The sequence below is a fragment of the Bemisia tabaci genome, chromosome 9 (genome assembly GCF_918797505.1).
Source record: "Bemisia tabaci chromosome 9, PGI_BMITA_v3".
In the NCBI taxonomy this organism is placed as follows: domain Eukaryota; kingdom Metazoa; phylum Arthropoda; class Insecta; order Hemiptera; family Aleyrodidae; genus Bemisia; species Bemisia tabaci.
Window position 1 is genome coordinate 21,254,597 of NC_092801.1, and position 16,904 is coordinate 21,271,500.

General features: G+C 39.6%; 1 protein-coding gene across 1 annotated transcript in view; it reads left to right on the forward strand.

Annotated features, from left to right (window-relative positions):
- Nucleotides 1-6,843: 6,843 nt before the first annotated feature.
- LOC109034653 (uncharacterized) overlaps nucleotides 6,844-16,904 on the forward strand; it is a 30,229-nt gene continuing 20,168 nt past the window's right edge. The window contains exons 1-4 of the mRNA XM_072304459.1: nucleotides 6,844-7,041; nucleotides 8,586-8,730; nucleotides 11,389-11,602; nucleotides 14,364-16,511. Of these exons, the coding sequence (XP_072160560.1) occupies nucleotides 11,598-11,602; nucleotides 14,364-16,511 (2,153 nt within the window). The 5' untranslated portion in view covers nucleotides 6,844-7,041; nucleotides 8,586-8,730; nucleotides 11,389-11,597. The remainder of the gene's footprint in view (nucleotides 7,042-8,585; nucleotides 8,731-11,388; nucleotides 11,603-14,363; nucleotides 16,512-16,904) is intronic.

Sequence of the window (16,904 nt, forward strand, 5' to 3'; positions counted from 1 at the left end):
GTCGCAACAGTCAGCGCTTAATAGCTGAAATTTCACTAATTCGAGTTATTTTCATCCAAATGTGTATCAAATCCATTCGAGTAGTTCAGACAAATCTGACATTATCCAATGGTTGCTGAGAAGCGTTGCTGAATTTTGCGCGTGACGCGCAAAATTCAGACATCGGGCCGATGACTTCCACATTCAGCTCCCACATTCAGCGTGTGTTTGCGGTATCACTCCCGATTTTCCCCATCCACTTCAAATTTTCACTTCTTACTTATTCCCGTTTTTTTACTTCTTATTTCCAACTTCACTTCCATTTTCCAGTTTTACTATTCCCTCTTCCAGTTTTAACTTCAACTTCAGGTTTTCACTTCCTATTTCCGGTTTACTCATAGTTTTTGAGATAATAGGGACTAATACTGCCGTGCAACGCAAAAACGCCGTAACTCCACCTCCACGCGAACCAAGAAAATGGCTCTCAAAGTTTTCATCCTTTCCCTTCATCCCTTTTGACATTTTTGAAGTTTTTTCCTATCATTTTGCTTCTCAACACTTGTGAGTCTAACTGAATAAAAAAATCGTGCTAAAGGCGACTATTGCTCTTAATAATCCCTGGTAGCAGAACCATAGAAGGAAAAGATAAAGATTATGTATACGAAAGTTAATTTTTTTTATATAACGCATGCATACGAAAGTGTTAAAAGTGAACATTTTTAAGTAACCATTATACAAAAAAAAGTCATAATTTTCGTGAGCTTTTCGCAAGCATACTAAAAAATCTTCTAAATAGCGAAAAGCTCGCCACTATGAGAATGCACTGGACGATGTGAGCGCCTTCATATTTTCGCGTATGCATCACAGACAACGCCTGAGCGGTAGTTGTTACCTTAAGACGGTGCTTTTTCCCACTTGGGCATTTCCTCTCTAATGGCGCTCGAGGTATAAGCACTGAAAAAAGCGATTTGTTGCTCTCTGCCCCTGGAAGTGAAAAACTTTGAACCTTTTCTTCAATTATTCATCTGTGAATCAATTTGAAGCGGCGATTTATTCGAAAATTATTCTTTTCAGTTTTAGTAGGAGAAAAAAAATCACAGGAATTTTCATTTCGCATAGAGGGCCGTCCATATACACATGTCGTAGACAAATAGTCAAATCAGGCATTTTGTTAAATGCCTGGGCAAATAGTTAAATATTCTTATTTAGACTGAAATTCTGATTGTTTTGCTGATGCAGACGAGATAATTCTCTGATCACGTGGAAAACAATTCCCTGTGACAACTCGTTCGATACAATCATAAATGAGCATTTTCTAGTCCTTTAATGCGAATTTATCTCAAAATATGCAGCACTTTGTAAAATAAAAAGTTTTCACAATTTGGACGGATGGAGAATTATGAGGAGCATTTTTGAATGGAAAATAAAATGACAGTTTGTACTTTAACGGATTTTTTGTCTCAAAATATTGAAAATTAGAGAGATCTTTGCGAAAACGTAAAAAACCTCGTAAACGCTGAAAATTTAAGAATCTGCCTAAGGAATTTGATAAAATGCCTGATTTGACTATTTGCTTCCGACACATATAAGGCAATTTTTACGAATTTCTAACCCTTGTCTCCCAAGTTAGATCCCTCCTCACGCTCTTCAAGGGAAGAACTAGGCCCCTTAGAAATCTACTTGGCCCTTCCCAATAAATGTGAGGGATTTTTACTGACAATGAGTAAGTGATTGACATATCTTGCATCTAGTAAATTGTAATCAGATCGATTTTTCGCCGAGAACAGTTTAAAATTGCTCCTGAGACGACTTGCTTTTTCAAAATTTTCCGAGCCCCCCTTCAGAGCTGGGAAAATTCCCCATACCCTTTTTTGAAGCTAGTGGAGCCGCACAGACGCATGTAGAATTCCCTCTCTGTAGTATGTTTTGGCGTTCCCCTCCCCCTCGATCTCCTTTGACGAGGTGCCTCTATAGCCCCCCCCCCCCCAAGAAAAGTTCCTAGTTCCGCCCATTACCTCTTTTTAGGTTAATCTTCAGCGGGAGTTCACAAACATCGAAATTATAAAAAAAACTCACCTAAATATTTGCCAAAAAATGCACTCATTACTCTAATCTTGTCTGTAAAACCCATAGAGAACATAGAGTCGTAATGCAAGTGGGAGAGCTGGCGCCACTTTTAAGCATTTTCCAGGGTCCCGAATTCCGAGATTCCTGTGCGGCGCCGGGTCCCTTTTTCGATACATAATCGATTGATTGCGATACACCGAATACACGGGGACCCGGCCATATTCCACACCGCCATTTTGGATCGAATATGTATCGAAAAAGTGACCCCGCACACCGGGCTCGGAACTCGTCGAGCAGAACATGGCGCCAGCTCTCCCACTTACATTACGACTCTATGTAAGGTAAAACCTGGGTACATGAATGAAAACTGAAAAAAAAAACATGGAACGCAAAAATTATGACCGTTTGATTTTCACATCGAATGCATTACCTCGAGTTTGTACTCACTTTCGGATTTATTTTCGGGTTTTCAGAATGGAGTCGTTATTACAAAGAAGAGTTACACAAAAAGTTGAACACTTTTCAAGACCGGTTGAATTTTCCCCAGATGTGGAGAATGAACACAGTTGCTATGAACAGAAGAGACGTGACGAGAACAGGAACAGGACCGACTTTCACACCGGGAGAATCATCGGTATAGTACCTCCATAGGCCACCCTCGCCTGTGTCTCTGCTCCTGAAACCGGGTGTCGGGGTGGATGTAGATGTCCTCTGTCTGCCAGCGCCTCCCCCTCTTGATTTCGGCGTGGACCGCGCTGAAGCGGAACTCCGCGAAGACGGCATTGGAAGAAGGAATGAAATGAAATCGGATTTTAATGTAAAAATGTTTAAGCGACGTTCCTGAGATAATATGCGGCGGAGGACTGACTGCACACGGCTCTGGTTTCAATTGTCTCTCCTCAAAATGACTTATCAGGGAATACAGATGATGGCTCTGATAAACACGAATATGACACTATGAGAGTAAGTAAAGGCTTTATTGAGTAAGCACAAGATGCATGCTTGGGGGCCGCCGTCCATAAATTGCGTCACCTGTTTTTTTTTCTTCAATTTTTCGACCCCCCCGCCCCCGGTTAAAAATTACGTCATCCTAGCGCATACCCGCCCCCATTTGGGGGAAAACGCGGAAAATCGATAAGAATCGGTTGATATGGTCTGCAGCGTTAAGAACATAATTAATTTATTTTATTGAGTATTAAATATACGTTGCGTTCTTTGTCCCTTTTGGGTGGAAAACGCAGAAAATCGATAAAAATCAAGCAAGATTTTCAGCCTTTCCGTCTTCAGGAAAGCTTACGTCATCCTTTGCTTGATCTCCCCTCACTCCCTGTCACCCACCGTCGCCATCCACCGCTAGACCTCCGGGCCCTCGCCCCACTTGGGTGACCTGAAAAATCGGGGTTTCCGAGATACCTACGTGGTATCGTAGTTTCACCATCGAATTGTAGCTCCGAGTAGCAAAATGTTGTCCAAACGATTACGCCATTACACCACTGAGCAACAAGGAAGCCAAGGGGTAAAAGTTTCACTAAAATATTTTAATGAAGAGAAGAAAATTAGTTGGGTTTTATGTGAAGTTTAATCATTTGAAATGACAATAATTCCAACAAACTGTGAAAAAGCTTCAAATCATAAGTTTAAAACCGCCGACGCCACAAGTATGAATAATCGCGTCAAACACAGCTGGGCGGCTGGCGCGCATGGCGCGGCGCGAACGCTTGTTAGCGCCTTAGAAGTCTGCAGGATAATTCATGCATTGCGCGTATACCACGGTGCGCGCTAACAGTGCATACCGCGAGCTCGCAATCCGCGGGCTTGCAATCCTGAATGTTTTCCGGTGATATACAGGGTGTACCAAAAGTCCGTCCCACCCCTGCTAACTTTTGAACGAATTGAGCTAGGGTAATGAAACTTTGGGAATGTTCCTATCTCAAAGGGGACCATCTTTTGAGGGGGTCAAAATTTTGGGCCCCCTCAGGGGGGGCGCGGGGGGCCCCCAACTTTTTAATTTCAAATGGCAACCCCTATCTTGTGATACATCATTCGAAAGAGCATAAAAAACTAAGAATTTTGGCGCAAACCGCACATCAATATCTTAATTTTTGACCGAGTTATGATAGGTCAAAGGTCAAATTTGACCTATTTTCAAAAAATCATAACTCCGGTTCAAATTATCGTAAAGAAAAAAATAAAACGGGAAAATCTACCAAATTGTGTCCGCTTTTAAGTAAAAATTGCAGAAATCACTTCGCTGTAATTTTAAGGGGGGGTTTGGACCCCCAAATACGTCAATTCAAAGGTCATTCAATTTTCTCGCGAAAAAAGGCAATTTCCCCTAGATTTGCCTCCACATTATCTCAGTATGGTCAAAATTAGTTCAACATTACGTTGGCAAGTCCCCAAATTTCGGGAAAAGTTAAAAAAAAACGAAATTTAAGGTGATTAAATTTGACCGTTTAAATTTCTTTTTTTTAACTTTTCCCGAAATTTGGGGACTTGCCAACGTAATGTTGAACTAATTTTGACCATACTGAGATAATGTGGAGGCAAATCTAGGGGAAATTGCCTTTTTTCGCGAGAAAATTGAATGACCTTTGAATTGACGTATTTGGGGGTCCAAACCCCCCCTTAAAATTACAGCGAAGTGATTTCTGCAATTTTTACTTAAAAGCGGACACAATTTGGTAGATTTTCCCGTTTTATTTTTTTCTTTACGATAATTTGAACCGGAGTTATGATTTTTTGAAAATAGGTCAAATTTGACCTTTGACCTATCATAACTCGGTCAAAAATTAAGATATTGATGTGCGGTTTGCGCCAAAATTCTTAGTTTTTTATGCTCTTTCGAATGATGTATCACAAGATAGGGGTTGCCATTTGAAATTAAAAAGTTGGGGGCCCCCCGCGCCCCCCCTGAGGGGGGCCCAAAATTTTGACCCCCTCAAAAGATGGTCCCCTTTGAGATAGGAACATTCCCAAAGTTTCATTACCCTAGCTCAATTCGTTCAAAAGTTAGCAGGGGTGGGACGGACTTTTGGTACACCTTGTATAACTTACGAGTGGCACCATATGTAAGGAAAAAGCATACGGAACTTTCTCCCCCCCCCCCCCCCCACAACTCTTGTCATATTTGTCTGCCAGTTAAATTAGAGGAAGCACTAATCGGATGTTAAGAGCCCGGCGCGGCATAAAATTAGTAGGTAATTTAAATGGTAAGTATTACAGGGAAGTATTTGGCGTATTTTAATAGCTCACCGCGAAAATAATAATTTAAAGCGAGCACTTTCACTGTCGTCGCCAGAGAGTTTTGCGACACTAGCTTCGATTGATTGCGTTTTCTTCACTGTTTTCGACTGCTTACGATCCTCAGACATCCTCAGATATGTTGCCGCCGAGTTTACCTATCGAGGTATCCCGACTGTCAGCACTGTCACTGTCTTTCGAAATATTTTCTTTAGGACACCGATGTGGCTGAAAAGATGAGGATGCGTTTTATTATAAAACAGAGTTGCCTATATCAGGATTGAAAGCTTTAACACACGTTTGTGGTGGCACGCGACGTTGCCACTTACATTACAGGGTGTTCGAAAAGTCCCCTTCCCCCCTCTAACTTTTGACCTAATTGAGGTAGAGATTTGAAACTTTGAGGGTGTTCTTAGATCAAAGGGAGCTACTTTTTGACCCCCTCAAAATTTTGGGGGGCCTCCCCTTGGGGGGGTTACGGACCCTAACTTTTTTTTTTCAAATGGGAAGACCCCCTTTGTGATACCTCGTTCGAAAGAGCATAAAAAAAGAAAAAATTTCGCGCAAACCCGAAGTCATTATCTCAAACCGTTTCAAAATGGCGGCCGGTCAAAGTTCAAAATGGCCGAAAATTGGCACCTCTGCTATTTGCGCATGGATTTGCTTGAAACTCGGTAGCTAGGGGTATTTTGGCACGAGAAAAACGAATTTGACGTTAGATTTTTAAAAAAAACCCCTAATTTTTCAAAATAGCCGCCGGTTTAGGCTCGAAATTTCGACAAACTCGATTTTTTGCCGAATTTCAAGCTTCAGCTTCAGGATTCTCAGCTTATCGTTTTTCTCCCACCCAGATACCCCCAAACATCGAGTTCCAGGCGAATCCATCGGCAAAAAGTCGAGGTTGCCAATTGTTGACAATTTTGAACTTTAATCGGTGGCAATCGGTAATTTCAGGTGAATCCATCGGCAAAAAATCGAGTTTGTCGAAATTTCGAGCCTAAACCGGCGGCTATTTTGAAAAATTAGGGTTTTTTTTTAAAAATCTAACGTCAAATTCGTTTTTCTCGTGCCAAAATACCCCTAGCTACCGAGTTTCAAGCAAATCCATGCGCAAATAGCAGAGGTGCCAATTTTCGGCCATTTTGAACTTTGACCGGCCGCCATTTTGAAACGGTTTGAGATAATGACTTCGGGTTTGCGCGAAATTTTTTCTTTTTTTATGCTCTTTCGAACGAGGTATCACAAAGGGGGTCTTCCCATTTGAAAAAAAAAAGTTAGGGTCCGTAACCCCCCCAAGGGGAGGCCCCCCAAAATTTTGAGGGGGTCAAAAAGTAGCTCCCTTTGATCTAAGAACACCCTCAAAGTTTCAAATCTCTACCTCAATTAGGTCAAAAGTTAGAGGGGGGGGGAGGGGACTTTTCAAACACCCTGTATTCAGAAAATAGGCCGGGCGGAATCGGGCCATCCCCACGCCTTCAAATAAGTCGCGTATTTCCCGCCAAATAATGTGATTGGCCACTCACTCTCCGATTGAAGTTATCATCTTATCATCATGTTTTTGTTTACATTCCTTCATGTGGGCATGTGCACGCTTGGTGCGCGCATTTCAGCATAAAATCCTTACTTTTACAATGGTTGGCCGTTCATTCTGTTAGTTTTTTAAAGCAGAACTGTGTAAGATTTGCCTGTTTTTGTATGAGAACACTGGGTGTTTCGTGACGAACCATCGTATGTTTGCGGAAGTGAAAACTTGTAAGTATCTATTCTGAGCCTCACTGATATAGGTAGGATGTTGAATTCGTTCCATGCCTTTTCTTCTCCCGCACCTGTCATACTTCCGTATTTCTGTATATTAATGCAAGACCATCCTCTCATTTGAACTGAATTTACATTCCTTTATCGCGAGCACTTATCTACTGTCACTCAGATTCTAGTTTGTGCTTTGTATCTGTAAGTCAGTGAAAAGACGAGTCTCAAATCTTAATTGCCTGATATCCAATGCCCCGATAAGTGATACCCTGTTCTCAGCAAATGAACTAAAGATAGCTAAGTAACACTATCATTGTGGATATTGACGTTATAAGTTGGCAATCACATAACTCGGTTTGCGACATCGCAGACTTCCTGTCATACTTAATTTTTTAAGCGGAAAACTACTCAATGGCAATTCTTTAAAACTGCCGTGATTTTTCTTCTGTGTGCAAAGAAAATTCTGCAAGAACTCAAGGAATGATGTCAATTTGTTCTCCTTTAAAAATTAACATAGGTAGAATCGGAGATTTTCAGACACCGTTAAGGAGATACATCATTGCGCGTATCTCGATACATCGTCGATATGAAAATAGGGTTTGCATGTAACACAGTTTCTTCTAGTATAAAAATATGCCCAACGTTGTGATGCAGAGCAGTGAATTAGTACATGGTCCCATAGTTTTACTAAATTATTTTGTAGACCCTAGTACTGCAATATGGAAAATATTAAAACCTTAATTTTCAAGTCATTATATATTTAGGGTTTCATAGTGATCAGTGTCCCTATTTCAGTGGGCATCATGCACATAATATGCCTGAGAAGGAGGCTTATTTGTGCCTAAAAAATTGGAGTAGGTATGGACTGAAACATGATTCAGTTGGTTCACGTGGTGCGAAGCATTGTCTGCTCCTTGCTTAAAAAGTGCCAATCATATCGGCTACTAAGGCCCATGTACATTTCAATGGTACTACTAGACCTTAAGGTGGCTGTATCACTACCTCTCCCTGCGTTTTTTCTGCAGATTTAGTAAGTCTCATACTTAATCTAAAGCGGTGAATAGATGTTTTTGTGAAGACATTAGAAATGGATCAAAGCATCAGGAATCTCAGCTGGATTTTTTAAACCGAACGGTTTTGGACTACCATCCTCAAGGGTTGTTTAACTTATTTTTTCAGATTTTGTGACAACAGCTGATCCGATCAATCGCATAGACTCTCTCGCTATGTCCCTTTCCAACAATGACACAGCTTACCTAGAATAAGTAGGTACCTTCACAGCAAGGATTGTCAGGAGACGGTGCTCAATTTTGTGACTTATCCTGATTTTTTCAAAGTCGGCACATGGAGATTTTGGCCAAAAAACCTACTTGTACCGAGGGAGGACCAAAGATTATCACTTTTTGAAATGATAGAAGGTTAAACATCATTGAAATACAATTGATCAAGTAGCTACGGTATCCTTTAGGGCTATTGTGGAATGAGGAGCTTGTTTGGTATTTACAGAATGAAAGATTAATATAAAAATCTTGTTTTTTTGTTGCCAGGGTACCTAATTCAAATTCCTTTTGTAGGATATTCACTTGCCAAAATCTGAGCAGTGACTTCTGTTGGAGGACAGCTAAGTGCTCAGAACGGAGCAGTTGCTGTTGATTTATTGGACAAAACACATCTGCAAACATCAAGCTGCAGGTTGGTTACCAAAGATATTTTCAAGGAAGAGATGCCTCTAGTATATGAGAAGTGCACGAAAACCTGATCTTGTGATCGAAGGATCAATACTGAATTCTTTTTGACCAAGGATAGATTATCCATTTTTTCAGTGTTCAATCAACATAGAAATACTTCCACTAAGTTCATTCACATGGAACTGATTTTGATTCAACATTAATTGTTCATTCAAACATCAGTATTCATTACTGATTTAGTAGTCCATCATTTTAAGATCATGACATTTACTTTCAACTTTGTATGAAAGCATTCACTATAAATTCATTCACATACCCGGAATCAATGTTGATCTGACATCACTGCGTGAATGATAAACCTCATTTATTTTTTATTACATTGTAGGTGAAGCCTAACCCTAACATACTGCTACTAGTTCTTGAACCAGTTAACAAATGAAGGTAGCAAAATGCAACCTATACAGCACTTATGTAGCTGGTTAGCTCTGGAACAAGTTTTTGTGGAGCTTATTCGGTCAAAAATTACATAAATTATGATACATTAGAAGGCCATTGAAGGGTATGCTAGAGTGGGCCAAAGAAAAGCTTTATCCAAAAATCAAAACCCAATACCAGAAAAAAGTTGCAATATGGCATCACCTTGAAGCCTACCAAAGGGTGTTTTTTTTTTTAACAAATTGTTTTTTGATGATGTAGGTACCTAGGTTTTGTGGAAAATAATTTGTTTGTTTCGTGCGTTTTCTGATGATTCAATTGTACTTTTTAAGCTGGATAGAAATCGGCCAGAGTCTTCACTTTTGGAATCTAAATTCACATTAACTTACAATTATATGCATAGCAGGTACTGGAGCTTCATAGCTTGTCAGTCAGTTTTCAGTTAAAAATAATTTTTGTGCCCCTAGAACTGCTGGAAACAGAATTGCATTTTGTATTTCAACAATTTTATCAAATTTTTTAAGTGACTTTTTTCTTGTGTCAGCTATCATTGCCTTATCAGTCTGATGGTTTTGTATCTCCGATACCTCCTCTGTCAATTTCTGGGAACTGTCCTGCACATTCAAAGTTCCAAATTATAGGGACCATTTTTGTAACTTTAGTTGAATTTCCTGTTGACTTTAAAAGACACCGGCGCCAGTAGTGAAAGGTTTATGAACAGTGAACTTTTTATGAGTATTGGAGAGTCAGCCTGATGAAGTGATGACTCACCCCCCCCCCCCCCCCACCGGGATGAACAGCGTTTGGTTTTGAAGCTTTTCCCTAAACTGGTTATTTCTCACAGGCAAACCATAGCTAAGAACCCTGTCTGCCCTACCTGTTCGGGCTGCAGGTGACATTGTTACCTACCCAACATATCTGATGGGCATTCCCCGATGCTTCACCCTGGGGGTGCGCCTCCAAGAGGGGTTTCTTATGGAAAGTAATGAAAATAGAAGACTTTTTCATTCTTGATCTGATGACTCAAATGCCTTTCTTGTCACATTTCATACAACCAGGTGCATTCTCTCTACGAATTTCATAGGATGGCCGTTCTAAAATCCTCTCTCTATAATGTCTTGACAATCTTTTGCACTGTTGTGTGATATGACACCGCAACAGTTGACTTTCAGCTGGGATTCATTCTGGGAATATAATTTTTCTGAATGTCAAGTGCGTGTCAATATTTGTGCCTTTGAGCTTTTTCTGCACCCCTGCAAAATCTTTTATCTCAGGTTCCAATTTCATTGTTTTGTAATCTTATTTTACTTTTTTGGGAAATGACTGATCATCTAGATTTATCCTGAGTACCAAATTTTATGCAGTTTTCTACAGTTTTCGAGAATATTTTCTGGACATTTTGCACAAAAATGTTTAAAAAATTAATGTAAATCTATAAACTTAGCAACTGAGATACATACATAATGGCAGTACAAAGCTATTTCCCGAGCTATAGTTTTTAGGGAATCGTTTTCTGAAAGCAAACCATTGAATTTTACAGTAAGAAACCACTAATTTGGGCTCAACCTTAATATCACTTTTCTACATTGATAGCCGCCTAAGTTCCCAGGACAAGACATCTTGCTATTTACTTTAGTTGTGCTGGAGCTCGGATTAGTAACTCGGTAGCAAATCCATCAACATTTCAAGTTCTAATTTAAGTTTCCAGAGAGCCAAATTGACACTATTAAATAACTTACAGTCAAGCTCTAATGTTCTATTTTATGCTGCAAAAGGGAAATTGATTTTTTTTCTTAATTTTTGGCGGTGTGACAAGTACATATGAATACGAAAATTTAAAACAGAATCAGGACTGAAGCATTATAAATATAGTGAAATCTCCATATCCTAGGAGGATAGGGAAAATAGTAGCACATGTGTTTCCAAAACGAGCCACCTTCAGTTCCTAATTGCAAAATGCAGTCCAACTCTATTACAACATTTTGTTTATTTAACAACTTATTTACATCCCTAAAGCCAAAAGAAAGAAATGCCTCCCTATAAAATTCAATCAATGAAAAATTGTTTATAAGTATGAGATGGTACCTTTAGTCTCTCTTTAGATGAATATGAAGTCGCATAGTTGTAAAAAACGTCCTGCATCTATACTTTGTTGATCCTATGCATAATATATTAGCATTTTGGTTAGTGACCTAAGCTCAATTAAGTCTCCTCTCTTTTGTTTCAGTACAGCTGCCATGAACAATCTGCACTGTCAGTGCCTTATTTTATTTGCTACCAATAGATGCAGGGAGAGAGGTAGAATCCAATTGTCCCGTGCCAACGCGCGAAGGACGAGAAGTGCTGTTGCAGCTCCACATTACATCAACGCTGTAGCTTTCTTGCCCGAAGTTTATTGCAAAAACCACCCTGGCATTGTTGAAATTTTCAAAAAGAATGAGGTACGCATTGTTTGCAATGATGATGAACTTCTTTTGCCCACTGATCATGGCATGTGGTCTTTATTAGAGGTACTATTAGATGACAGACCTGAGGCAACTGTGGAACCTGTCTCCATGATTTGGACTGGTAAATCCATTTTTTTCATGGATACCCTTCTCTTCAATTTTCTCTAGAACTGAACTGGTTCTCATCAGCAACAAGACCTGGTCTGAAATGCAGGATCTGCAAACTTCAAGGACCTCAACCCATGTGAAGTCTGCTGTGGATGATGGAAATTGCCAAGTATTTAAAGAATTGTTGAACGCCCCCTTTATGCTTCCTCTCTCCTGTGTTAGTGTAGATAGTATGCTGTGTCTAGCTCATTTCAGGAGGCAAGAGATTTTGATGCAACTTGCATTGGACCATGGAGCTGACATAAGTTACGTATTTGCAGGGAAACCAATGTTACATCATGCGTGTTTCGATGTTTCAATGGTTAAACTGTTGCTTGAAAAAGATGCAGAAGTAGATTTGGTGGATCACGATAAGATGACTGCTCTTCATCATGCTTGCAAGAATTATGATAGCATAGAATTAATAGAGACCCTCCTAGAGGCAGGCGCCTCTATTGATGCAAGAGCTAATGGTGGCTCGAATGCCCTGCACTTTGCTGCAGATCCTGATATTGCCAGGAGAATCCAGCAATAATAGATCTACTTGTGAACTGGGGCATTCCTGTCGATTCAAAGAATGATATGGGTCTCACACCTCTCGGTGTTGCAACCAATTGCCAATTGATGAAAGCACTTTTAGAGAATGGAGCAGATGCTAATAACATGGGCCCGAACCAAGAGACAAATTTATATAATTTTGCTGAAGATGGGGAAAATATTCTGGAACAAGTTAAAATTCTGTTAGATTTTGGCCTTCTGATTGATTTGAATCATATCAGCAATAATTTTACCCTGTACGAAGTGCTTTGTTTTTGAAGTATATCAATCCTGAAGTATTTAGCTATGTTCTGGAAAGGTGTTTTCTTCATCACCTACCTCTGACAATAGCACAAATTAATGAATTTGCTTCCATGGAATGCGCAAATAATCTACCAAATAGGAGAATTTTTGGGCGCCATCTAGCAAAAATTATATCGTTACAACAAGATGTTTGTGATGATGATACTGCTCAGTCTGTCTGGAATGAGGCAGATGATGATGATACTACTCAGTCTGTCTGGAATGAGGCAGATGATGATGATACTACTCAGTCTGTCTGGAATGAGGCAGAAATCACCTTCAGTCAGTTTAAGAAGAAATGTGAATCAGAAGTCAGTCAGATGCAAAGACACATAATTCCTGGAACAGATCTGTCTGTCTATGATGTATTAACGATGAATGAGTACAGAGTCGCCTGTCTCCTGCGAAACCCACTTGTAGAGTTTGATCAACAGGAATTAGAAGAATTGTTTCCCTCGTACAGAAAAATTTTAATGTATCATATACATGAAGGACGTAACCGATTTTCCCTGCAGAAACAAGCCATTTGCAGCTACGAATCTCTGTCTGTCCATTTCAGAAGTATGCCTGACGAAATTAAGATGAAAATAACATTCTACCTCAGCGTTCCTGATATCATGAATTTGAAACGAGCTTGCCTTCAGCCAGGAATTGTAAGAATGATAAAAGAGACCATGTCTCCTTGTTAAGTATCTCATAAACTCAAATATTATTTGCCCCACTTTTCACTCCTTTTTTTTTATCTGCTTTGCGCACCATAGTTTTTAGTCCTCATTTGCCGTGTGAAATTGTACCACAAAGTATCTGGTCTTCATAAAGATGTAGAGGTCCTCAATTTTCTATTTTTTATCAAAAGTCAAAAGAAAGCCTTTGTAATCGTGCTGACAATAATAGACAAAATATGGATCAAAGCAAGCAGAAATTGAATAGAGGTCAGTAACCGCATGAAATATGTGCTCCACCTGGGAGAACTTGATCAGGCAATCATGGGAAGAGAAGGATGTTAAAGAAAATTTGTAGTTTATAAATTGGAAATTTTTGGGGGGAAGGGGAGGGGGATGAAACTTAAAACCCAAAAATTTTAATTACCAATCATGATTGAATGAGTAGGGAAATGAATCTGGTGTCTCTCATTAGAAAACTTGTGCCATGAAATTAAAAATTGACAATTTTTCGAGCTTCCAATGAAGGACAGACCTATGTTTATTTCAACCATGTTTATAATACTCTTGCACCATGAAATTTGAAACATCTGCCTATACCAATTTGGAAAATTGCCAGCATTGACTCCCAAAGAAGTCATTGAATAAAACCCAGGACGATATTTTTGATAAAAAAAAGATAAAGATTATCCTTTGCCTCCCAGTGACCAGCTAAAAGGCGAAAAGAATGAAAAGCATCAAAAGATAGCTTCCTCCAGAAGTTCAAAAGAAACTCCTTCCTTTACAAAAGAAAGAGATCAAGAGATAGAACAGTGTGTCCATGAAGCCTTTCTCTTTCAGTAAAGCAACTATTGTCCCTTTTGGTCCAGTCATGATATTTCTTAATTTTTGTGACAAATAGAATTTTTTACAAAATTATTTACAAGATAACGGGTTTAAATTGCAAATCTGAGCCTTAGTAATCAGGATCTGAAACAAGCTTTCAAAAAAAATTATTCCTCCCAACTCAACTCTGCGGAAAGAGACAATTCAGTATTCATTAACATCATTGATGCACACCACGCTTGTAACATTGGCACTCGATGAACCTAATCTTTATGTTTCAGTGAAGACAAGAGTAACGAACGCATCCAAAGCCTTATTCTGCTCTCCAAAAATGTCGATGATCACAGATCTGGGATACTCTTGAGTAAGGCCACAATAAGAGCAGAAACGAGCCCTGCTTCACTCTCGCAAGTCATCAGAGTAGCAGCTTTTCTTCCTACAGTTTACTGTAGAAAGCAATTAGGTATAGTGAAATTATTTAGAAATAATGGCATCTTCATAGTCAGCAATGATGACAAGTTGAGGTTGCAGAAAGGAAATGATTCGTGGGACTTAATTGAAATACATCTTGACCAAAACTCTCTGGCACAGAAAGAAACCCTAACTGTGATCTCGATGAATAACAAATCTGATGGCGGGCGCGGTAAGCACGATCTTGAATGGATTTTTCACAATACAAGCCTCAAAATCCAGACAGAACGCTCTCTCCAAAAAGCTGCCACCACACAACCAGCCGTTGACAGCACAAATTTTGAAGTTTTCAAGCATATCTTGAGTCATAAATTCATCATTCAGTATTCACTCGTATTGCCACAGGAAATTGGGAGCCTTCTGACAGTTGCCTCCAACAGAGGGCAGGAGATCTTGGTCCAATTGGCGCTAGACTATGGTGCCAATGTTGACTTTATAAGCAGCAAAGGTCGCACAGCTTTACATTGGGCCACTCGCAATGGTGCCCTTCCTCCAGTTAAAATTCTCCTCAAAAATGGTGCTGATGTTAATAAGAAGGATGGAAAAGGTTGGACGCCTCTTCATTTTGCTGCCAATCAAGGACACCTGGAAATCGTAAGGACTCTCTTATTAAATGGAGCTGAAATCAATCCAACAGGTAGTGATGACCGCACACCCTTACACTGGGCTGCTGGTAACGGTTTGGTTGCAGTTGTCAACCTTCTACTTGATGAAGGCGCAAATGTCAATGCCGAGGATGAGGATGGTTACACACCTCTTCATTTTGCAACGAAGCAAGAACATTTGGATGTGATGGAATTACTCGTCCTAAATGGCGCAGATGTCAATTCAAAAGCAAAAGATCGAGGCTATACCCCTTTGCACCTCTTAGCATACCATTGGATTTGCCCCCAAAACGCGGTAGTCCAGTTGCTTATTGAAAGAGGCGCTGCAGTTGATACCAAAGACAACAACGGCAATACACCATTGCAAGTTGCTGTGGCTAATACAAACGTTTTATGGACAAGTGTGGTCCAGCTGCTTATTGATGGTGGTGCAGATGTAAGCTCAAAGGACCGACTTTTTCGCACTCCATTACAAAATGCGGGATCATTCGAAATGATGAAAGTACTACTTGAAAATGGAGCCGACCCCAACGAGTCTGACTCAAGTCAATTAAGAGCTCTTCTTGAAGAGATCGATTATGAAGGTCCGAGTAGAATCCAGGTGTGGTTAGATCATGGAGCATGTGTGGAAAGAAAATTTGATGGCAAGTCAGTGTTAGCGTGGGCTTACCTGTGTGGACGTTCGAGCACCAAAGCATTTGAGTATGTCCTTGAGCGCTGTTTCATCAATCCCTTTTCTCTAATAGGAACTGAAATTCATGAGACTCTGTTTCACCCTACTTTTGACCTCCATCATTACGCAGGGATGGATGGTGCGAATCATCGCTCTGTCGTCTGTTCGCAACCCTACATCCGTCATCTTGTCAAGATCATGTCCTTGAATCTTTATGAATTTATTGATATTGATATTGAGTCCATTTGGCATTGGAGAGGAGAAACCTTCTCAGATTTCAAAGAGAAATGTGAAGCAGAAGTCAATAAAATGAAAGGTCAACTAATTGCTGGGGCTTATCTATCAGTTTTCGATGTTTTAGCCAAAAGTGAAAATGAAATTTCCTGTCTCCTGAGAAACCAATCTGTTGTAAGTGTTATTAACCTTCTCTGTATAAAAGAGTCATTTCCCATCTATGGAAACATTCTGACTCATCACATCGAGAAAGGACGGAATAGATGCTCCTTTCAAAAACGAGGCATCTGTTGGTTTAGCCGCCTGTCTGATCATTTTAAGAGTCTTCCTTTCGAAATCAAGGACAATATCACAAGTTATTTGAGTGTCATTGATATATTGAATTTGAGGAGAGTCTGCACTCATTCAATGGCTGCTAAGAGGCGGAATTCTTCTTCTCGAACTTGAGATGTACATACCTACTTTTTTCTTTATTTTCTTATTTTTCATCAACAAATTTTCATCTGTATTCCTCACAGAATTAAGAATATTTTTGATATATTATTATAAGATAAAATTATGATTATTAGAGTTAAGATGCTCCTAGGACAGGGGGCTAATGGAAGGTATATACATAATGGGTCACTATGTAGGTACATATTATCTTAAGATCAAGTACAGTATGTAGATAATTGTACATATGTATAATCTGTTAAGGTTAAAGTTTACATACATTAAATTGGACCATGACAACCAATTAACTCATAGAGGCAAGAAAGAGAACACGGACAAATCTTTCATCAATTATATTATTATTTTATTTATTTTACAGTCAATGTTTTTTTCCCTTCCAAAAAAAA